Here is a 24271-nt window from a genome sequence, read left to right as displayed (position 1 = left end):
TGTGCTGTCAGATTGTATGTAAGCTATTAGTCAGTACATTGGAACAGAATGCCCAGGATTGCCATATGCATGTAGAACAAGAGGAAAAAAACCTAGGACATTAAATATTTTTGCACTGCCATTGAATAAAACTATCTAGGTCTGTTGTTTTTCTGTTACACCCTCATTCATGAGGAATCTTAAATGAGATTTGTTCAGGTAAGGTTTGGTTTAAATAAATGTAAACCATAATGGTTCAAGAATATAAAGGTAGTGACACAAATGAAGCATTCCCGGGAATTGGTATAATACACACTAAGTTAACAGGCTCTGTCCACTGTTAGCTGAAATGACTGAACTAACTGTTGAAGAAATTTCATTGTTTAATCCATTCTTTCAACATAGTAATTGCATAGCTGCTTTGTTATCCAGTCAGAGTCAGGTTGCACTAAAACTACAATCCACTTAAAGGTGTTTAATTTTATGAAGGCTTGTCTTGCTTTACTGATTAAAGTGATATGGCAGTAGTAGAGCCTATGAAGGGGGAGAGGAGTTACAAAGGAGACATAATAGATTACACAACATTTGGAACAAGTAAACCCTAATCAGTTGTTACTTTACTGTGTCTACCAGAACCTTATACACCAACAGGTATATTCTTTTGTGCAACAGCATGGGTTAGAGTTGTCCTGTACTAAGGATGGATGTGAATGTTTTCAGTCTCACTTTCCCATTTTTTGTGAGATACTTGTTCTTTGTAGAAATTAGAAATAATCACTTAGCCTTCCATTTTTAAGCCAGTTACTTTTCCCACTCTAGTAATTAAAATTATGCAGTCTCATTGAAAGAAATCAGCAAGGTGTGTTAAATCCACTGATTTCAGTTAAATATGTTGTAGTTAGAATATTTTACACTAATCACAAATAGTATTCAGTAGGGCTACTCTAAGGGGGATTAGAGTTCATTAATCCAGAGCTCTCTGTAGCACTCTTCAGGACCAGAACAGTTATAAAACTAGATGCTGTTAAAGGGAGTTCATGGCCAGCACCTTGAGTACAGACACTAACGACTCTACAAATCATTTGTAGAAGCCTGTTGATGTAGCACAATCAATTTGTCTAAAATGCAGGTAAAGGTAGTGTGGCAAATTCCAACATCACACTTTATTACTGTACAATTGAGAGAATACATCACTCAGGCAGATAAAACAAATACCTGAACCCCTTCTATGGAATTCTGCTCCTAAAAACTCTCCCTTTAAACTCACTTGACCACAAGCCTAAACACTAACAAACTTCAGAAGTTTAGTTTATCACACGAAAGAGAACTTTTTTTTTAGTTAGTGGCTGTTAAACACCAGTTGTATTACAGTAACTTTCATGGCTCTTCGATTTCTTTTTCACTTGACTAGAGCGCTAGACTTATACAGTACATTAGCACTATTAAACATCTTATTTAAATTAGTCAAATCCATATTTACATTATAGGAAAACTCCTTAATCAGTGCTTTAGGCACTAAACACCAAAAATATTGGTCTATAATTGACTGTATAAAGACTGTTGTGTTACCTTACATGAATGAGAACCACCAGAAATGGTTTTAATTAACTTGTGCCTAGAGGAACAAGATTGGGTAGGCTCAAAGTGTGTAACCTAATACTAGGTGGATCAGACATCCCTCTGACAGGTACTTCAATTTTTTTTAAAATACTTTGGCAATGCTTGTACAGTTTGTCATGCCAAAAAAGTTTCATCTAAATAAAAGTTACATTGGTGGTGTACAAGAGGATACAATAGAATGGTTTGTATGGTTTCACTTACAGCATTTCATTTTGCACATACTAATGAATCAAGCCACATCACCCCACACACAGAATGGAAACAGGAGAGAGAACTTGCAATTGTTACAAAGGACATCTACCTATGCCAGAGGGTCTACAGTAGAGGCTTCCCTACATGGTGGGGGTAATGTGCTCTATAGGGGTATGATTTCTAAAGAGCACCTACATGCTGCACATTAATTGGTCCATATAGACCCTGCATAACTAATGTTTAATAAGACTAATTAGTGGAGTCTGTTAGACTTTAGAAATCACACCCCAGTGGAGCCCATTACCCTATCATGTGGAAAACCCTGTGATTTCTTGCACCAGTGCTTCTGTGAATTTGGCTCCAGGAATGGATGCCGTAGAGTGTATCAGTGTTGTCTAACCCTGCACAATGGCAAAAACAATTCAGCTAGGCTCTTGCACACAGTACAGCTACCACTCTTGCCATGTGCAGTGCAACTGCATCTTTTGCTATTTAACTTGATGCCTACACACAAGCACATTCATGTGACTGAGGGGGCACAGTGTTGGCAAGGCTGTTTATACCAGCACTATGAGCATGTGGCACCAGACAGCGCTGGAGCTGACCTGACAGATGTCACTCAGGGAAAAATTCCACCAACTGTGCTCAGGGTGCACAGACACCTACACTGGAATTAACACGTGCAATACATCTTGAAGAGCAACAGCTACAGAAAGGTTAGTAACAGTTTTCACTGGCAGGCTGTAGGACACTAGCAACTTTTTAGCAGGACAGAATACAACTGGAAACCCGTTTAGACTCTGTGGACACAGGTGTACCTTTAATCATGTCCACAACAGAAAAAAAAAAATCAAATAGCTCCTGTCCAAACAGAAGGCTAAAACCCTCCAAATATCCAAGGTGTGAAGGACTGCATCCTCAGACTGATGAGGTTGAGGGTGAAACCCCAGAAGATAGTCTGATACGAAAATTTGATGTGATGTTAGGTAAGAACCCAGGATGTGGGGAGAGGGATACCTTGTCTTTAAAGAAGAGAGCACAGAGGGTGGTGGTTAGCTCTCAAAGTACTTAACTTACTAGCTCTCAAATCAGAAACGATATAGCCACAAAGAAAGTGGTTTTCAGGGATAGGTGTAAAAGTGAAGACATAGCCAGTGTTTCAAAGGCAGGCTTCATCAGAGAGGTGACAATTAAGTTCAAATCCCAGGTGGGGGTGAGTTCCTTGATATTTGGAAACAGGATAGATAGCCCTATAATAAATCTAGAAGCAAGCGTATCGGATTGCCATGAGCATCAGAAAGTTGATATGAAGAGTAGATTGTGGGCAGAACATCTGCCCTCAACAGTATGGTCCTGTAGGGGAGCTCACCATCCTAGAAGGGAGGAATTTGAAACTATGGGATGAGAGGGAATGGATAGGTGAAGGGGACCCCTTAGCAGATCTGTGGATTTTTCTACCAGGTGAGAGAGACTAGCACAGGCTGAGGAATGCAGAGCAACTTTCAAACTGTGTCTGTTGGGGTATAAATGTCCTGATCCAAGCCTGGAAACAGCAGAAGTGCAAGTGGGCATGTAGCATGATGAAGACAGATGCCACCATGTGACTTAAGGAGCTGCCAAGGCTCAATGGGACATGAGTAATCAAATGTGTCAGAATAAGAAATCTGTCTTCCAGTAGGTAAGATCTAGATGTTGTATTTGCTGAGCAGATAAGAGAGGACTTCTCAATGTTGAACTGAAGTCCTAGCATGGTGAACAGGGTTGAAGCTCTCTTGATGGCAACATGGACCTCAGTGCAAGAGCATCCTTTAAGCAGTCAATCATTGAGGTAAGGGAAGACTGACTTCCCAGCGATGAAGTAGGGTGGCGACAATTGCCATAACCTTTGCAAACATCCCTGGGGCAGTAGAGAGCCTGAAGGAAAGCACTCAATACTGAAAGTGCCTTTGACTGATGACAGATCACAGGAACCTCTTGTGAGAAGGATGGCTCACGATATGAAAATATGTATCTTGTAGCTTAAGGGTTCTGAACCAATCCCTAGGATCTAGAGATGGTATGATAGCTGTGAGTGTTACTATCCTTGTGTCTTGTAGTGTCCCTTGAGGAGAAAGCTCCAGGAAAGTCAGGCTGAGGTAGATGATCAAAAGAACCTTGGATAGAATATTTTGAATGAGAAGAGCTGTTGTCTCCACAATGCAGAAAAGGGGGCGGCCATAGACAAAGGTGGAGGAGCAGATTATCTGACAGCTCGCATGGGAACCAGCTGGTACTGGGGATGAAAGACTACAGTACCATGAATCTGAATTCCTGCAGTACTTGGCAGATCTACACAGAAACCCAATGAGTGTCTGCAGCAGAAGCCTGTGGTACTGAGAATAATAGAGAGTGTGTTGGTACAGATTGACTGGTAGATCTGGGTACTGTAAGACTCTCTGAAGAAGTGGAGGTGGCAGTGATGTTTCCTCAGTACAGGATCAATAGTGTCCACGGGATTTAGATGTGAATGAACCTTCAATACCGAGATGATTTGGAGCATCAGCAGTACTGTTTGTGAGAAGCAAGTTCTCCCATACCGCAAGTTTCTTGTGGCCAAGTCCTTCCTGAGCTGGTTTGGCGTGCCTTTTGGCAGAAGATTTGATACTATCACCCACAAATCTCTCTTGCACAATAGTCAGGAAGGCGATAGAACTGCAGAAATAGTGTGTTGTGGTCGCTTAAACTGATACACAGTGGGGTATCTGGGCTTGGATCTAATGCAGGTTGGAGGGATTGCTCCATATGTCCCTGTCTTGTCTTGTAATGACTCTTGAATACTGAGCAAATCTTGCACTTCGAAAGCACACGAGTATCCTCTGAACAGTGGATATGGTGCAAGTGGCCATCACTAACTGGGATGGACTCCTACCAACTGAGGCAATGCTTAAATCCTGGAAATTTAGGCATACCCCAAGGAAAAAAGGTCTTCAGTAAAGGAGAGTTCCCCTGAAAAGGAGGGAGGCTAAAAGCCTCCTTTAACTAAACTAAACCTATTAAAAATAAAACTTTTAAACTAGTCTGTTAGGATTACTAGAGATTAAAGTAAAGATTAAATAAACTAAAACAGATAGCTAGCAAAGCAAGTGAGCACTACTGAATGCTCTGTCTCAGGCATAGATGGTTGAAAAAGAACTGGGGATGGTTCATCTGTCGTAGCCCTTTATGCCCTTCGTATGGGGCCTGAGAATAGCTAGGGTGTGTGGGGACCGAACAGGCATTGCAGCTGAAAATTTCTTACCCAAGGCACATGGGCAAATTAAGATTTAAAGACAACACTTGAGGGTTGATTTGCAGATTTACTCTGTGCAGAAGATTAGTCTCCTTTGTTTATCAAACAATGCTATGGTCTCTTTCCCATCCCAAAATGTTTTACATGCCTTCTGAACAATATTCATGCAGGCACTGGAATGAGCTGATTTTTTATGAATTTTCTTTTTACATTTCTAACAAATTTCAGAACAAGTTTCTCCATGATCGGCCAAATTAACTGCTGGACTAAATGACGTGAATAAAGTTTTCTTTTCCCCAGCTGTGAATTTGGGCCCAGGGTACACATCTGAATTAATTCAATCACTATTTAGTTAATAGCCCTTGTACACTCCATGCATCCATCATTTGATTATAGACTGCCCGCATTTTAACTGCTTATCCAACTCATTCTATTCAACGTGCCATTGCAGCTCCATTCTATGCAGGGAATGGGATCCTTGAAACTGATGCAGGTCAAAGTAATCTGAGTAACAACAAAAGGAAAAACAAATGTATCTACAATTGTACTAGATGCTAAAAGATTTCTAGTTTTCCCCCTTCCTCAAAACCCTTGTTTCTCTGCATAAAGTTTGAATTCCTCATCTTCATTTTCAAAGTTCCAACACTATGCTTGCACACCTCTTTGAGAAACTTCCCACTTCAGGACTTATAGTCACTCTTCTTGCTTAGATACTCCTTTATCCCCTCCCACTTGGATCCTGGTGCTCTTTTCAAACTGCCTTTTGACTGGAATAACCTCCTTTTCCTCTTCAAATAGAGTCCTAGGACAGAAGAGACCATTGTGATGAACTAATCTGACCTGTATAACACAGGCTATAGAACTTCCCCAATATAAATTTCTAGAGCATCTTTTAGAAAAACATCCAATCTTGATTTAAAAATTGCCAGTGATGGAGAATCCATCACAATCCTTGGTAAATTGTTCCAATAGTTAATTACTTTTACTGTTTGTAATTTACACCTTACTTCGTCTGAATGTATCTAGCTTCAACTTCCAGTCACACTGGACCATGATACACCTTTCTGTGCGAGACTGAAGAGCCCATTAAATATTTGTCCCCTCATGTAGATACTTAGACTGAAATCAGGTCACCTCTTAACCTGCTCTTTGTTAAACTAAACAGATTGAGCTCTTTGAGTCTATCACTAAGGCATGTTTTTTAATCCTTACATCATTTTCATGGCTTTTCTCCCTGAATCTGCTCCAATTTACCAATATCCTTCCTAAGTTGTGGACATCAGAATTAGATACAGTATTCCAGCAGTGGTAGCAACCAGTGCCAAATACAGAGGTAAAATAGCCCCTTCTCCTACTCAAGACTCCAGTTGATGCATCCAAGGGATTTAAAATCCACCCTTTAAAACCTATTCCCCTTTGCCTGATTTTGCACATCTATTTTACCGTTGCCATGTTCACAAAAAAAAATCTTAAAAATTCAGATATGAATGCTCCCCCTCCTGTTTTCTTTTTCTTATTTGTTCTCTCTTATCCTTACTGTGTGATATCATTTCCTGCACTTGTCTAATATAAATGAAAGGCCTTTGAGCAGTGACTGTGAATTAGTTCTGTACAGCACTAGTGAAACTTATGTCACTACATAAATATTGAATAGTAAACTGGATTTTTAAAAGTTATTGATCTTGTACATCAGAGCTGCAACAACTTCAAAGGCTTCCACTCAGTGCACAGAATCAAGCAGGAATAGTTTTCTGAAAATAAGTGCTGCAAATTGAGCTAAGTAGACATTTTGGACTAGTTTAATTACAGCATTAAGCCCCAAAAAGCAGCATGAGCCAAAAGATAACATCTAGGCTGAAAGGCAGATTGCTGTTGAATTAGTTAGAGAAACTTTTCTTTCAAATGAAGAGGCAGAGTTTGAAGCTTTTCATCAATTACATATGATTCATTCAACTCACAATATTCTAAGAGCTGGAAGATCCCAGGTATGTATACTAAATTTTAAGATTATTTACAGAGGGATTTGTAAAGATACACGGCACATTTGTCTAAACAATTTAACTATTTGGATTCCTACATTTTTTGGAATTTTATAAACACTCCATACTTCAAGGTACAGTCAGTCAATCTCATGTTGAAGACAGTAAGCTACATCTTCCACCTCAAGAAAAGTAGGTGTACACATTACTGATTATCAAAAGATCATGTTGTGTTGCTTGCTACTTACAAAAAAATCATATCCACTTGTGCAATATTGCTTTCTTACTATTCACACATTTCCTCCAGTTCTCCAGGAAAAAAAAACTTTAAATCATGGAATTCCACCAATATATATGCAATACTTTTAAACTAAGAATTATTTCCAATTTTGGGAATTATCTAGTACGGGTGACTGTGTATATGCTGGATATTTAATAAGATACTGGATACTCAGAAGGAATTATGGGGAGAGACATGGCGCTGCGGTTACAGATGGTTGCAGGAAGGAGTTGTATTTGTTTCTGAGGGAAAAATAAGCTAATCCATATCAAAGAAGATTACTGTCTTTTGCTTAGGGCCATGGTTAGCATTCTTTACCTGCCTCTGTTTTAAACCAAGAACAGGATTATATGAAAATGATTCTATTAAAATTGCAGAAAACTGGTTATGAATTGGAGAGTCAAGCCATTCCTAATTTTAACAAGATTAAATTCCATAACAAATACCTTCACTCACCTATAAAAGTAAAGTTCATACATGTACATTTTTACAGATCACAAACACAATTGGAGTTTTTTGATATTTTTATAAAATTTGAAAAGATATACCACAAATTACACACACTGAATGCTAAATATATGCACACATTTCATTCAATGAAAAAGAAGTGAAAGTAAATATTCTAAGTCTATTACTTGTATATACAGTTTCAATCCAAATTTACATTTGCATCATTTTCATGGATAGAAAGAGGCATAGATCAAACATAGCTCTGAGATGTATGACTAGTACATTGAAAAGATGCTATTTAAAATATTCATTTGCATCAATTCCTATTATGCTAGTTCCTATTTTCATTTGAAAATAGGTTACTTCTAAAAGGTTCAATTGTGTATTGAAATTACTCTAACTACTAGGAAGGCCACTGCTATATACTCATTTACAAGTGCATGTGTGTTCATAATTGTTCTATTCAGATTCACAAGGTAACATGACTGAAAATTTTAATGGACTTGAAGTTACATCAACTTCTAAAATCCACTACAAGTTTAAAAATAATTCTTTGGATATTGAGTCGTTTAGGACACCTCCCAGTATTAAGGCATCAATGTTAGACATTACTTCTAGTTATAAAGTTAACGGAAGGCTGTTTGGCAGTTAACAAGTAAAGCAAAAATGAACTCATTCCTATCTTCCCACCTACCTTAGAAAGAAGTCATTTCCTCAGTTATACTAAATCTTCTAAATCAAAATAAATGAAGTTAATAAGTAATTATGGGCGATAAAACTCGTGATTTTACTCATGTTCCAACACTAGAAATGAATGTTTATTTGAACTGTTTACATTTAATAAAACTAATGTCTTGACTGGTTTGTTGAAATCTCATTTAGTCTCATATCTAGCAGAATTTTAAGTTATAACTTCATTCACATACATTCTAAAATATAAAAACAAATTTAGAATAACTGCTTTAATTTTTAAATTTGTCTCACAAGTAAAACTAAATATTTGAGTTGAAATTAAAATAAAATCTAAAAAGAAATTGATCTGCTATACCTCCTGTAGCACACTTTATAACCATGAAATAGAGAGAAATGAAAAAACAAGAACCTCTATGAAACTGAGGATGATTTGAATGTTATTTGCTATTTTATGAACCTGCAAAATCTGCAGATATTTAGTGAATTTAGGACAGTATATATATATATATATATATATATATATATATATATATATATAAAAACACACTCACTTTACCCTTCTACTTTATTTTTGCTCACATTCATATAAAAATAAGTGTTGAACACTTCCTTAAAACTAAACCAGCTGATGTCCACTTAGAAAACCCCACACCTAACAAAACACTAACTATGGAGAACCTGAAATAAAAAATAGAAAGCAAAATAATTAAACAGAATCCAGAAGCGCACACAGTTCCTTACAGGTTCACATCCTTAAATGTGCTTTTACTTTTTACAAAAAAAGCAAATATTTTTATAATTATATATGTAAGAAGGAGCCTACAAACTTAGATCCTTTCTGTAATTTAAAAAAATATACACTCTCTTTTTGGCTTTGATACATACAATTAATAATTCATAATGGGAAACTTAGGTGAAGAAAGCTCAATAAGTAACATGGATATATTGTATCTTCTTTAAGAAGTATGAGCTAAAATGTAAGGCATCCCCAAAATATTTTTTGCATATAGTACAGGAATGCCATTTTTGTAAACAATAGCTCAAGGAAAGCAATACTGAAACCATAGACATTTTCCTAGAAACCCTTTGATGATCTCAGAACCAGCCACCCCCAACCATGGGAAACATTAACTTTCTTGTGAAAGAAAATGCAATCCTTTGTCTTCCCATACATTTGTTTTTAATCAAGCATTCGAACAGTTCCCCTTGAAAATTTCTGAACTAAAATATTGATGTAAAAGTTGACCTCAAGAGCACTAACTTGTCTTAAGTCTATTTTTTAGATATGTCACCTTCTGTTGATTTTGTGGCAACGCTGTTCCTGCCTAACTTGTCAATTGATTCCTGCGCAGTATCCCCATCGTGAAAGTTTACTGCGATCTGAAACTGATTGTCAGCTGTGGTTTCAGCAGCAATTAGAGTCTTAGAAGAGGATGTAGACTGATGTCTATGACAACCACTCTCCTCACCTATTGAAGCTGAAGGTCTTTTTCTCCCAGATATTTCACTAAGAGGAGGCTGAAAACATTAAATTTAACCAGTTTAGTATTTTTTCTACAAGTATGGATATTACTACTTTTACTTTCGTAGTGGAAGATCCAACTAGAATGACATGTTTAAAAGGTAGGAAGACTAACCCACTAAAACAGTGCTATTGTTATGAAAAATCTTTAACAATTATAAACTCAGTGTTCTAGTTTTTAATTTATTTATTTTTTTTTAATAGACAACATCCATGCCCCCAAAGATTATATAGTCCAATTGAATTTCAAGATAGGTATTTGACTCCGTCCTGGCATTAAAAAAAAAATAGTCAAGCATGAAAAGAATAACCCACAACAAAATATGTGGTAACACTTAAGAGAAACATGAATTAAACAAAACTGTCACACACTAATGCTCTGGTGGTACATAAGGTCCCCACGCTGTGCACTGAGCACCACCACCTACCCCAAAGTCACTGAGTTGGGAGGCGCCTAAAGGAACATTAATTGGCTACTCAACATCACAGTGTTAATGCCCAGCCGTTTATGGAAAATTAACATTACATGAAAGAGCACAGTTTTCCTTTATACCAGGAGACAGACTCATAAACAGCAATTAAAGTCAGTAGACAGTAAATAGTAAGTGTGATGGCTGTCAGTGCAGTTCAGTAACAACTGCTCACTGGATATTATTGACTTGCTGCATTCTTATAACTAGCTGTTGAGAGATTACCTACACTAAGAGCACTAATTACAGGTACATGGTCAGGTAATTAAAAACAAAAATGTCCTTACTTATTAGCTTAAGTTTATTAAATTGACGATTTTCTAAATCTATTTTTCCCATTAGTTCTATTTCATGTTGGCATTTCACTCATCCTAGACAGTAAAAATGGATTAATCCATTTCAATTTTGTTTAGTTTCACATTCTGGCTTCTTGTACCATGCTGCAAACATTACAAATTAACAAATCTAAACAAAAGTATTTTATTTAAATGTTGTTTAAAAAACAAACACACGAAAACATATCAGTTCTCAGGATTTGCAGAATCTTGGTTTTACAAAACCTAAATTAACCTAACAGTGTTCCTTTAGCAATAGTACACTGAATGCTTTGTTAACAGAGCTTACAAACTTACATCAACTCTGAAGTCCTCCAGTCTCTTAAAGTTACAAAGGTACTCCTGCAGTTTGGGGTCAATGGGTAGAGTTTTTGATTGAGAGTATTTCAGATAAGCCCAAAACTTTTCTAATCCATAAAGCTGACCTAATAGCAGAAAAGATCACTGACAGTTTAACAAGTTACAAAAAAGGAGTATTAAGTACCTAACTGTAAATAGGTAATTTCTCACAATTCCCCCTATCTTTAGAGAGCCTTAAGAAATGGGAATTACCAGATTCATAGTCTTTTTTTGTTTCTTCTTGGAAATCCTTGAAGATCTCTTGTCTGAATTTTTTTTCCAAACCATAGCTGTAAAATCTAAACAAGCATTCCAATCCATACCTGCAAACAGAGAATAATGATTTAAGTGAATATTACACTTCCTCAAGGGATGTAAATGTTCTGTCCTCCCTCTTTGCACTTGAATAAAAAAAAAAAAAATACCATGGTTTAACTTTCTTCCCTCCATCCATTTTTACTTACTTCTAAATTTCTTTCAGTGTTTTAAGTATTCAAGGATTCAAATAAAAGAACGGCTCTTATAAAAACATACTACTGACAATGAGTCTCAGATGGTCCCGCAGCTCCCACAATTGTGTGCGCATCCCAGTGGAAGACAGGTTGATGCTTTGTTTTCCTGTAGATTGATATTTTTAACTTTGCACTGAGGAAACGTGCAGAATACTTTAAAGATGCCAAGAGCTCATTGACTTCACTCTCTACACACTTTCCTCCACTTTGAACCAAGTGCTCTGTGGAATAATCCCCACTTCCAACATGTCAATCACTTGAATCCTTGAGCTTCTGTAGATGCTAAGCAAGGACTTCAGATTTTCTTTATTCCTTGATTACTTGGAGACATTCTCAACAAGATTTTGCACTCAAACCTGCCATGGCACACTCCCTTGAAACACAGTCTAATTGTTTGTTAAACTTCAACAATATGCTTGTCACTGGTACAAGACAAATAGTCTCTGCCTTCTTGCTTAAGTCTAAAAAATTAAGACAGTGTGTTAAATAAGTTCCTTGAAACCAATGAACTGCCATTTTGTACATCTTCGCTTCTCCCAAATCCAGATAAATCTATCTAAACTCCAAGTCCCAGTTTTGAGTACGTTATACCAGAGAAATATTATTGTAATAGTCTTCTGTTTTTCTAGTAGTCTGACCAGTGAACAAACAAGAAGTTTTCCTCTTTTTCTGACTCCCTATATAGCTGTGGGCAAGTTATTATATATCTGTATATATTTTAAATAAAGTCTACCTTAAGCAGAAATTACGAACCAGATCCAGAAGTCACTTGGTGAAACTCTAGGTCCATGTTATGCAGGAGGTCAGACTAGATGATCCAAATAGTTCCCTCTGGCCTTAAAAATCTATGAGTCTAAGCAGCAGCAGCATCTCTACCTCATATTCCTCACAGTCACTAAACTGAGTAATACTTACTCTGCCTACCTTATTATGAAGATTAGTGTTGATGTAACACTTTCCAATTACAAAGGTGAAGTAGTATTATATACTACATTAAAGGATTTGGAAGAAGCTCTATCATGTGCAGCGGAAAAAAAATCTTTCATGGATAAATCACAACTAGCATGATCAGATCCTACATCCTACTTTCAGTATTATACCAATTTTAAGTGCTGCAAAAAATATGAAAACCGCTGTTTGAACAAATGGATAAAAAGAGCTAGACTATTAAGCTACATGGAAAGAATGAGCCAAGAAACTGTTTATACCACAAAAACTATCATCATGCAATTGTGCATTCCCTGCAAAGCCAAAACATCCTGTAAGTATACATACCACTAACTCAATAAATTGTCCTAAATATCAAAGTATCCGAACATTTAATTTTATAAAAAACCAAATTGATAGACTATTTTGTCATACTCTCTTCCCTCTCTCCATTTCCAGGAATAGGAGGGATGTGTTTTTCTTCTTCTATTATCTTAATTATGGGAAAGGACAAATAGATGGGTTTTGCATTTTGTTTTGAGGACTTGTAGGGTTTATAGTCATTTTAGACCATTTAAAAGGGAGTGTGGAGAGTTCCATCATCCTTGCAGCTATGTTGAGGCAGAGGGAGGAAGAGAGCACATGCACCAGGCCTTGGTAATTTAAAGCCAGAACCTTAAAACCTGACTGACTGATGAGCAGTCAGTGAAGTGACCAACACACCAGATGGATGTGTTCTTGTCAGCTTTGTGTTGCTCAGTAGGCAGGCTGCTGTGTTCTGGAACAACTGCAGTTTTCTCAGCATCTGCAGTTTCATTCCCAGATACAGTGTGATACAGGAAGAGTCTGGACTTCAACGCACAGGTTGCTGTGGCCAACAAATCATAAATCAAGATAAGGTGGAGTGTCCAGGACAACAGTAGGCAGAAGCAGTTCATTCTGGCTATTGCTATTTCAGTAACCAGCATCAGCAAGACTCAGGCTGCATACCAATTTGATGATGGGAAAGCCTCTTGCTGACTGGTAAGGCATTAACTAGTTCCTCAGAACATTTCACTCTCCTCATCATCCACAGTACTTGTCCAGTTTTGCTTCAGTCAGCTGTTCTTAATCCAACAGCTGATCTCATTCAGGCTCAGGGACAGCTAAGAAACAGTACTTATAGATTCATAGACTTAAGGTCAGAAGGGACCATTATGATCACTAGTCTGACCTCCTGCATAATGCAGGCCACAGAATCTCACCCACCCACTCCTGTAACAAACCCCTAACCTATGTCTGAGTTGCTGAAGTCCTCAAATCGTGGTTTAAAGACCTCAAGGTGCAGAGAATTCTCCGGCAAGTGACCCGTGCCCCATGCTGCAGAGGAAAGCAAAAAACCTCCAGGGCCTCTGCCAAATCTTCCCTAGAGGAAAATTCCTTCCCAACTCCAAATATGGTGATCAGTTAAACCCTGAGCATGTGGGCAAGACTCACCAGCCAGCACCCAGGAAAGAATTCTCTGTAGTAACTCAGATCCCACCTCATCTAACTTCCCATCACACAGCACTGGGCCTATTTACCTGCTAATAATCAAAGATCAATTGCCAAAATTAGGCTATCCCATCATACCATCCCCTCCATAAACTTATCAAGCTTAGTCTTGAAGCCAGATATATCTTTTGCCCCCACTACTCCCCTTGGAAGGCTGTTCCAGAACTTCACTTCTCTAATGGTTAGAACCCTTCATCTAATTTCAAGTCTAAACTTCCTAGTGTCCAGTTTATATCCTTTGTCCTTGTGTCCACACTGGTACTAAGCTTAAATAATTCCTCTCCCTTCCTGATATTTATCCCTCTGATATATTTATAAAGAGCAATCATATCTCCCTTCAGCCTTCTTTTGTTAGGCTAAACAAGCCAAGCTCTTTCAGTCTCCTCTCATAAGACAGGTTTTCCATTCCTCGGATCATCCTAGTAGCCCTTCTCTGTACATGTTCCAGTTTGAATTCATCCTTCTTAAACATCTTTATTTCATAAGCACAAAGTAGGGCTGGGTGTGTCTCCATACTGCTGGCATTTTAAAATCATGGTCTGACAGATAAATAGGATTTTGGAGAGCATAGAGCTTTGGGGATTTTCACATATAAACTCTGGATGTGCACTTCCCAACACAATCCTCTGAATTCAGAGAGTGAAGAACAGGAACCATATTATCATTCTAATGCCCTATTATATCTTTGAAAGTGAGCTAGCAACGTTCCATACAATATTCTAGTACTGCATGTACCTTCTGTCAAATCTTTTGAAGAACTTGGAAATCACATGAAATTGTGGTGGGTATACATTACATCTAACTCCCCATACATCACAGACACCTGTCACCAAATTTAAGAGCAGAATTTAATTACTTTTGGTGGTGTATCTGATAGCAAAAAGATCCATCATCACTGGATGACCCTTTCAAAAATTTACTTTGCTACCAAACTTCTGCTCACGGTAGCCCATGATTGTGTGATTTACTGGGCAGTATGACTTTTTCCTCTTTTTTAAAATGCTGGTCAGATGCACCAGCGAGAGACATTTTTATCTGAGATAAACCATTCCCAAAGACTTGTTACTTCTTGATATAAAAACAGAAGACAAAATTCTTCAGGGATTTTAACAGTACACTACCACTATGCTACCTGTGAAAACCTGTCCCAATTTATATTTTATCAGAGGAGCAACATTCAGAGATCAATTTTCAGGCCCAAGAATTGTGTGCGCCATATGACCTCCATCAGTCTGCAAAGGTCTTGGGTCACCAACAGGCCCAGATGAGTATCCCACAACCTAAACTACGAACGTCCATTTTAACAAAGACAGAACTGATAGTGCAAAGGAAATCTCCAGCAAAACATGATCTAGATGGGATCATTACACCAGAAAAATGACACTTTCCAGAGGAGTCCAAATCCTGTCTAGATTGAAATAATGCATTTAGAGGGGAAATTCAACCTGCTTTTCTTTTGCTCCTGGAATCCACCGGGGGGAGGGGAGGTGTCTACTTTTTCTTGAGCCGTGATGATAGCAACAAAGAGGATACCATAGGAAAAGACTACACAGATATCATCCAAGGGGATGTATTCAACATCAAATGATGACAACAGACAAATTAATGGATTTCATTTGTATGACTTAGATCAGACATTGGTATTGACGACTCAAAGAGTTTTTGGTCAGACTTAGCTGTTCCATCCTCTTCTAAAAACCTCGAGATTCCTATCCCTCCCACTTCAGACTTAGGGTGGAAGAGTGTGAGGTGAATGGCCAGATCTCTAAGGCATTTTTTACTTTGGGCATGTTGGTCCATTAAAGGACTACTGCTGTAGTGAATAATGTGAAAAAAGTGATTACTTTCCACTTGTACCATGACGAAGACCCAAGTTTACCAAGGCTTAGGATGTCATTGGTCTACCTAAACTTTAACCTACTGTACACTGAAAGCAGAACATTAAAAAAAAATAGAAAATAACGTAAGTGTAGCACAACAGAACATAAATGAGGGTGTGCTTGGGGACAGACCTTTCTATATCCACAGAATGCTCAGATCTATGACCAATGCAGGGGTGTCCCTTAACAGTTTTACTTCTACCCATGATTCTGTGGCTTGCAAGGCATTACACATGATTTTTAGAGTATGAAATGAAAAGAATTTCATGAAGAAACTTTTGATCTTTTTTAGATTAAGACATCATATGTTTTGAATCACAGCAATGTCAATTCAAAGGTGTTGATGACCACAGGACAATCACTCCGACAAAAGAGAATTCTTCTGTTGTGCAGAGACAGAATAGCAAGTCCTCCATACTTCTGTCAAAGAATATGTGACCAGAAAAAAAAGGAAATATTACTGGGGCTTTTCTACCTTGCGAATTCCCAGTTGCCCATGTCAGCCCTAGTGCCACTGGCTTCCAATATAACTTATAGAAACCCTTAGGGTACTCTAATTTATACTGGAGTGATCACACCAGCACACAAACAGCTCAGAACTGGGAGGAAACAAAGGTATTAAAACCATACAGTGGAAAATTTATTTATTATGTTGAGAGTGCTCCTGGAGGAGAAGAAATAAATTTTCACCAATTTTAATTAATCAAGGGGTTAAATAATTAGGCTGGCTTATAATTCACACAATATCCAAATATGAATAAAATTTATTTTGAGTTTCATAGAGTCTAACGATTAATAATTGGGAATTTGACATCATGGTATGTCTAATGTCATCTATAGCAGCATTACTATTATTTGACTGTTTACACTCTTCAAATTTGCTAAAACAGTGTTTGTTATTAGTCTTTAAGTTTCTCTAATTTTGAAAATGCTACAAAGAGTTCAAGTTCTTTAAAGTTATTCTGAACACAAGGACCCCCATTTCTTAAAATGAAAGGTAGAAAGAAACCCAAATTAGTCAAAACTCACAGGATAAATGTAATACCTGTAGTGTTCTTTTGCATCATCTAGAGCAAGTTGTCTGAATTCCTCATACATTTTCTTGTTGAAGTGATCTCTGAGAAAAAAAGACCAGAAACGAAAGAGTGTGTTCATTTCCTGGGATTGGCCAATTCCCAACCGTTTTCTCTCTAGAGGAAAAAAAAAAATAATACAAATCAATGAAAACACAGCTCGTTTTAACTATATAAAGACACTATCTCAAATATAAACTGTTGGAAAAAAATCTATTTTATATTAATTGAATATACAATAAAAGTTCAGATGGTGTAAATATAAACTCTCCTCAAAAAGCAGTTCAAAACAATTCTAGTTATTAAGGCAATTTGAATTAAGTTTCTAAATTCACCTAAATCAGTTAGATATTACTTGTCAAGCTGATATTTATAAGATCAGTTGTTCAAAATAGTCACTTAAAAAAAATTAGCAAACTCAAAGCCTAATCAATTTTTTACAAAAATTTAATCACTGACATGAAAATTTCAGTGATACAGCAAAGAACTGATGTATAAATGTTTTTTTCCCCTAAACTAACATTGAATTTAAAAGAAAACCAAACAACGGTATATAAATTGCCCCAAATTACTTTCTTTTACAACATATAAGTGCTTACATGATAAAAGTTACACAGAAAATAAACATGCTCACAAAATCCAAAGATAATTTGGAATGCCTTTCCAAGCAAAGTTAAAGTGAGCACTAAATAATCATATAGACATTTTTCTTAAGAATACTTGGTTTACTATATAAAAAGGCAAAGGAAAAATAGCATCATATAATATCTGATTATAGCTAAGTAAAATTTCTGAGAACACGTTTGGCATCTTACCAACTAGGCACCTTCGACGATATTTGTGGTACACTTGTTGTGTAAAGCCATTTTCCTTTAAAAGTTCATGAGAAGGATGCTGGAACTTGGGAAGTGAGTGAGGGGTACACCCATAACTTCCTGCTTTTGGAGCACCTTCTGAAGGCGAAGCATTTGAACTGCTGTTGAAACAAAAAATGTTTGTAAACAACGAGGAATACTTATGGCACCTTAGAGACTAACAAATTTATCTGGGAATAAGCTTTTGTTGGCTAAAGCCCACTTCATCAGATGCATGGAGTGGAAAATACAGTAGGAAGATAGATAAAACAGTACATGAAAAGATGGGAGCTGCCATACCAAGTGCAGGGGGGAGGTCAAGACAATTAAATTGAAGTGGGCTATTATCAACAGGATGAAAAAAATCACTTTTGTAGTGGTAATCAGAGTGGCTCATTTCAAACAGTTGACAAGAAGGTGTGGGTAACAGTAGGGGGAAATTAGCATGGGGAAATTAGTTTTTAGTTTTTGTAGTGATCCATCCACTCCCAGTCTTTATTCAGGCCTAATTTGATGGTGTCCAGTTTATAAATTAATTCCAGTTCTGCAGTTTCTTGTTGGAGTCTGTTTTTGAAGTTTCTTTGTTGAAGAACTGCTATTTTTAAGTCTGTTATTGAATGTCCAGGGAGACTGAAGTGGTCCCCAACTGCTTTTTGAATGTTATAATTCTTGATGTCTGATTTGTGTCCATTTATTCATTTGCATAGAGACTGTCCAGTTTGGCCAATGTACATGGCAGAGGGGCACTGCTGGCACATGATGGCAAACACCACATTGGTAGATATGCACGTGAATGGGCCCCTGATGGTGTGGCTGATGTGGTTAGTTCCTATGATGGTGTCCCTTGAGTATATATGTGGACAGAGTTTGCAACGGGGTTTGTTGCAGGGATAGGTTCCTGGGTTAGTGTTTTTGCTGTATTGTGTAGTTGCTGGTGAGTATTTGCTTCAAGTTGGGGGGCTGTCTGTAAGCGAGGACTGGCCTGTCTCCCAAGGTCTGCGAGTGAGGGATTGTCCTTCAGGATAGGGTGCAGATCCTTGATGTGCTGAAGGGGTTTTAGTTGGGGGCTGAAAGTGATGGCTAATGGCATTCTGTTACTTTCTTTGTTGGGCCTGTCCTTAGTAGGTGACTTCTGGGTAAACCTTCTGGCTCTCTCAATCTGTTTCTTCACTTCAGCAGATGGCTACTGTTTTAAGTTTTAAGAACGTTTGTTAGAGATCCTGTAGGTGTTTGTCTCTGTCTGAGGGATTGGAGCAAATGCGGTTGTATCTTAGAGCTTGGCTGTAGACAATGGAAAATGTGATGTGGTCTAGATGAAAGCTGGAGGCATGCAGGTAAGTACAGCGGTCACTAGGTTTCCGGTATAGGGTGTATATGTGACCGTCGCTTATTTGCACTGTAGTGTCCAGGAAGTGGATCTCTTGTGTGGACTGGTCCAGGATCAGGTTGATGGTGGGGTGGAAATTGTTGAAATCCTGGTGGAATTCCTGAAGGGCCTCTTTCCCATGGGTCCAGATGATGAAGATGTCATCAATGTAGCACAAGTAGAGAGGGGCATTAGGGGACGAGAGCTGAGGAAGCGTCAACCATAAAAATGGTGGCATACTGTGGGGCCATGTGGGTACCCATAGCAGCACTACATTGTCCACAAATATGAAACAGTTGTGGGTGAGGACAAAGTCACAAAGTTCAGCCACAAGATTTGCCGTGACATTATTGGGGATACTGTGTTATTGCACAAACACCACATCTTTTCATGTTTAACATTAAGAAGTTCCAACCATCTTTCATTAACTACCCTGAGAGCTGTTAGAATAGAATAGTTACCAAATGGCTACCATCACATTTGCATTGGCTCGAAGACATGTCCTCCCATTCACACCAACAAAAAAAAGGATCACCAAACTTTGAGATAAAGTGCACAGGGAGAAATCTAGGATGTCAATGGCACAAAATTAAATACAAATCTATATGCAAAAGCAAGGGAAAGTAGATCAGCAGCCTAGGACAGGGAAGACCAAGAGTTACGGTTGCCAACTTTCTAATCACAGAAAACTGAACACCCCTACCCTGCCTCTGCGCCTTTTCAAGGTCCCACCCCCCATTTACTCCATCCCCCCTCCCTCCATCGCTTGCTCTCCCCCACCATCACTCACTTGCTCATTTTCACCAGGCTGGGGCAGGCAGTTGGGATGCAGGGTTTGGAGTGCAGGAGGGGCTCTGGGCTGGAGCTGAGGGATTCAAAGTGTGGGAGGGGGCTCTGGGCTGGGGCATAGGGTTGGGATGTGTGAGGAAGTGAGGGGGTGAGAGTTTCGGGAGGGAGTTTGGGTGCAAGAGGGAGGCTCAGGGTTGGGGTGCAGGCTCCAGGTGGCGCTTCCCTCAAACGGCTCCCAGAAGCAGTGACATGTCCCTTAGGCTTCTAGACAGCGGGGTGGCAAGGGGGCTCTGCACAGTGCACTTGCTCACAGGTGCCACCCCTGCCGCTCCCATTGGCTGCTGTTCCTGGCCAATGGGAGCTGCGGAGCCCCCATGTCCACCCCTATGCCTAGGAGCCTAAGTGACATGTCGCCACTTCCAGGAGCTGCGTGAAGCTGGGTAAGGGGCCTACCTGTGCCTCCAGTTCGACTTTTAGCGGTCTCGTCAGCAGTGCTAACCGGAGCCGCCAGAGTCCCTTTTCGACTGGGTGTTCTGGTTGAAAACTGCACACCTGGCAACCCTATCATGGGTCAATTGCGAAAGAAGTGGAGGGAGCTAGACGCCGAAGCAGAGATGGCAGAGTGGGCCAAGAGGAAACCATTGACCACCTCCAGAGCTTACTGGGTCACCTAAAAAGATAGCAACAAGAGCTAGAGAATATAAGTACCTCCTAGCAGAAGACTGATTAGTTGATAGAACTGAACGAGAATTAATCCAGTTACGGTGTAGGCAGAGAGTGGGGAACAGCAGTGCTTAATGCTGAAGCAGAACTTTAGCCAGGCTTCAGGCAGACAAGGCCGCCAGGAAACAGAGAATGTGGCAGAGCCGTGAGTTCAAGGAGGTACAGTGAGCATCCAGACAGAGCCTTGAACTCAATGGGATACAGTGGAGACCCAGACAGTACATCAGCAGCAGGCCAGAACACGTGAGAGGTCAAGGGTGAAAACAGTGGTCCTCTGGGGAAAGGGAAATAGGATACCTGTTTTATGGTTCCCATTGTGATGACTGGAGATCAGAATTACTGGCGGCCGCAGAATGAGAGCTACATGTAGTTCAGTGAGGGCACGTCTACACTAGAGTGCAGCAGTGGTGCAGCTACACTGATGCAGCTGCGCTACTGTAGCACATCTGGTGAAGACGCGCTATGCTGACAGGAGAACACTTATTACTGTAATTACTCCATCTCCACAAGAGCGCAGAAGCTGTGTCTATGCGAGAGCATTTCCCACCAACATAGCACCAGTGTGGACAGCACTTAGGTCGATGTAACTTACGTTGTTCAGGGGAATGTCTTTTTCACACTCCTGAGCACATAAATTACATCAACTTAAGTGGTAGTGTAGCCCAGCCCTGAGAGAAAGAGCCCTGACTGTGGAAGATCAGGACACTTGCAAGGAAAGAGGTCACCTGATCTTGATAGTCAGTGAGCCTGAGGGAGAATTAGAGATTGCATGCAGAGACTTACAAACCTGGAGAAGATGATGAGGGTCTATATAGACTGATTGGTCTTGAAGATATGAATTATAATACTGGTATTAAAGACTGTGCAGAACTTGGGGAACTCAGGTATGTATGAATGAGTTTATATGGAATCTTTTTTGTTTTGGGTTAGGGGTGAGAGCAGTCCAGATGTGGCCTTACAGCTCAGGGAAAAATTCTGCCTGTGAAAGAGGCAGGTTTTTCCTGAAAAAGGGGCAGAGGTATGTCACAGGATAGCTGGCCCTAAAACTGAAGTAGGTTTAGCTCCCTTGTGCCCGAACAGGTGCTTCCTGTTGGCCCAATTAAGGGGGTAGTGCTGCACCTGGGGCTAACAGCTGATGTGTCTCCTTGTATTCTCTCTTCACTGTTTCCCTGCTATTCTTTTGTATTTCTCACTTTTCCTTCTCCAATCTCTTTTTCCTTTCTTGCTGTATTCCTTCTGTCCATCAGTCCTCTTCATTTGTAAATATGTTTTGCATATTCACATACTTCTCACCAATAAACTGTTCCACTGGCTCTATGCACTGAATAAACCACAGCAAATTATTCCATGATAAAAATTACTACCTCACAGAAGATGTTCTTGGCCTGTGATCTCTGGAATCCATTACCCAACCAACATGGCATTCTAGAGGAGGGTTTGTACTATGTCGTGTTTTTCTTTTTCTTGGAATCTAAGAAAACAAATGCAACATTGCAAAGTATTTCACTGATGTAACTGCAGTCACTTTCTGAAAACTAGAAAATCACAAGAGATCAGGTAAGCTGCTATTTTCCCCAAACTACAGCTCAAGGTTTCATGTTGCGTAATAACACATTGTGAAGTCATATGAAGTCATAAAACTCCAGCATCATAACCCAAGAACCAGTTTTAAACAGAAATTCAATGTCTTTGGATATTTTGCCTTTTCATTATGGAATTTCTAATGATATTTACCCAACTCAAAGATGCCATTTCTCAGAACCGGAGAAAACATCAGTAAGGTAAGTTGTTTAAAACAGTATAAGCCACCCTCTACCCCCGTTACAGAAAGATGTGACGATAACTAACAGTACTGTTGCATGATGTTAATAAAATAGTTTAACTTGATGAAACTTTATGCACAAGGTTTTTCTGTTTACCTTTACATCAATGGATCTTGTTTCTTTAACAACAGGATAGAATCTTGGTGTTTTGTTGGGATCTTGCAACCTCGGGGTACGAGGTGTTTTGGGTGTTCTGGCAGGATGAACTCTTGGAGATTCTGGGACTGCTGTTGGCAGTGAACGAGCCATTGTTGTTGGAGGTACTTCTACAACACCAAACAATTTACAAGCTAGCTCATCTGTTAAATCTGTAAATAGATAAAGAGACTAAGATTGCTACATACATGTATACAGAAGTATTTCATTTTCAGTTGATATTTAATGGACAGACAGAATATCTTTGAAATTCATTTGTATTCTGCTTAAAAATTTCTACATTAATTAACAAAGGACAAAGTGTGAGTTTATTGATGCAGTTAATTTAGATTGAGGTTAAGCAATATGAACTCAATTTATGTAGTTTGGATTTTAAAAGTTCCTGTTAATCAAGACATACAAAACTCACAGGAAAATAGACAGTTACCTTTTCAGTAACTGGAGTTCTTTGAGATGTGTTGCTCATGTCTATTCCACAATAGGTGCACGTGCTCACCACATGAAACACTGCCGGAAGTTTTAACCCTAGCGACCCCTGGAGTGGCACCTCCATGGCACAGCATAAGGGATTCTGCATGCTCCCCACACCCTCAGTTCCTTCTTGCCAGATAACTCTGATAGAGGGGAAGGAGGGCAGGATGTGGAATAGACATGAGTAACACATCTCGAAGAACACCAGTTACAGAGAAGGTAACTGTCTTCTTCGAGTGATTGCTCATGTGTATTCCACATAGGTGATTCCAAGCTATATCTGTTGGAGGTGGGAAGGAGTTCACAAACTCTCAGGACGGAGAATGGCCCTGCCGAACCCGCCGTCCTCCCTGGTCTGAGAGACAATAGCATAATGCGAGTTGAATATGTGAACTGAAGACCACGTGACAGCCCTACAAATGTCCTGAATGAGGCCACGGGCCAAAAAGGCAGCCGACGAGGCCTGCGCCCTAGTTGAGTGCGCCTTCACAATTGGTGGTGCAGGGAGGTGATCCAGTTGAAGAGCCACGGAGTGGAGATTGTTTTTTCAGAGTGGAGATTGGCTGACCTTTCATGCGCTCGGCCAAGGCGATGAACAGTTGAAAGGACTTTCTGAACAGCTTAGTCCGCTCCATGTAAAAAGCCAGAGCCCATCTCACAACCAGCATGTGGAGGAGGCATTCTCACTGGACGCATGGGGCTTGGGGCAGAGGACTGGCAGAAAAATGTCCTGACTCATGTGATAGGCAGAGATCACCTCTGGGAGGAAAGAAGGGTGTGGGTGGAGCTGGACCTTATTTTTATGAAACACTGCGTACGGAGGCTTGGAACTCAGGGCCCTGAGTTCCAAGACCTGCCTAGCCAACGTGATCCCAACCAGGAAGGCCACCTTCCAGGAACATGTGGCTAGCAGCTCAACTGGGGACCCCATGAGACAGGCCAATACCAGGTTTAGGTCCCACTGTGGAACTGGGGGCCTAACATATGGGAAGAGAAGATCCAACCCCTTAAGGAACTGGCCAATCATTGCATGGGAG

General features: G+C 39.4%; 1 protein-coding gene across 5 annotated transcripts in view; it reads right to left on the bottom strand.

Annotated features, from left to right (window-relative positions):
• Window positions 1-8995: 8995 nt before the first annotated feature.
• LARP1B (La ribonucleoprotein 1B) overlaps window positions 8996-24271 on the bottom strand; it is a 115933-nt gene continuing 100657 nt past the window's right edge. For 4 of the 5 annotated variants that reach the window (XM_050946247.1, XM_050946248.1, XM_050946245.1 and 1 more), the window contains 7 exons: window positions 22704-22915; window positions 22149-22255; window positions 17868-18028; window positions 17025-17169; window positions 11341-11450; window positions 11086-11213; window positions 8996-9979 (listed from right to left, as the gene is read on the bottom strand). In XM_050946247.1, coding sequence (XP_050802204.1) covers window positions 9734-9979; window positions 11086-11213; window positions 11341-11450; window positions 17025-17169; window positions 17868-18028; window positions 22149-22255; window positions 22704-22915 — 1109 coding nt within the window. In that variant the 3' untranslated portion in view covers window positions 8996-9733. Of the gene's footprint in view, window positions 9980-11085; window positions 11214-11340; window positions 11451-13404; window positions 13435-17008; window positions 17170-17867; window positions 18029-22148; window positions 22256-22703; window positions 22916-24271 lie in introns of those variants that run through there. The other variant, XM_050946249.1, reaches the window with a different exon arrangement.

This window comes from Gopherus flavomarginatus, chromosome 3 (assembly GCF_025201925.1).
Source record: "Gopherus flavomarginatus isolate rGopFla2 chromosome 3, rGopFla2.mat.asm, whole genome shotgun sequence".
Lineage (NCBI taxonomy): Eukaryota > Metazoa > Chordata > Testudines > Testudinidae > Gopherus > Gopherus flavomarginatus.
The sequence above is the reverse complement of the archived record's forward strand: the minus strand, read 5'-3'. Positions and strand labels throughout refer to the sequence as shown.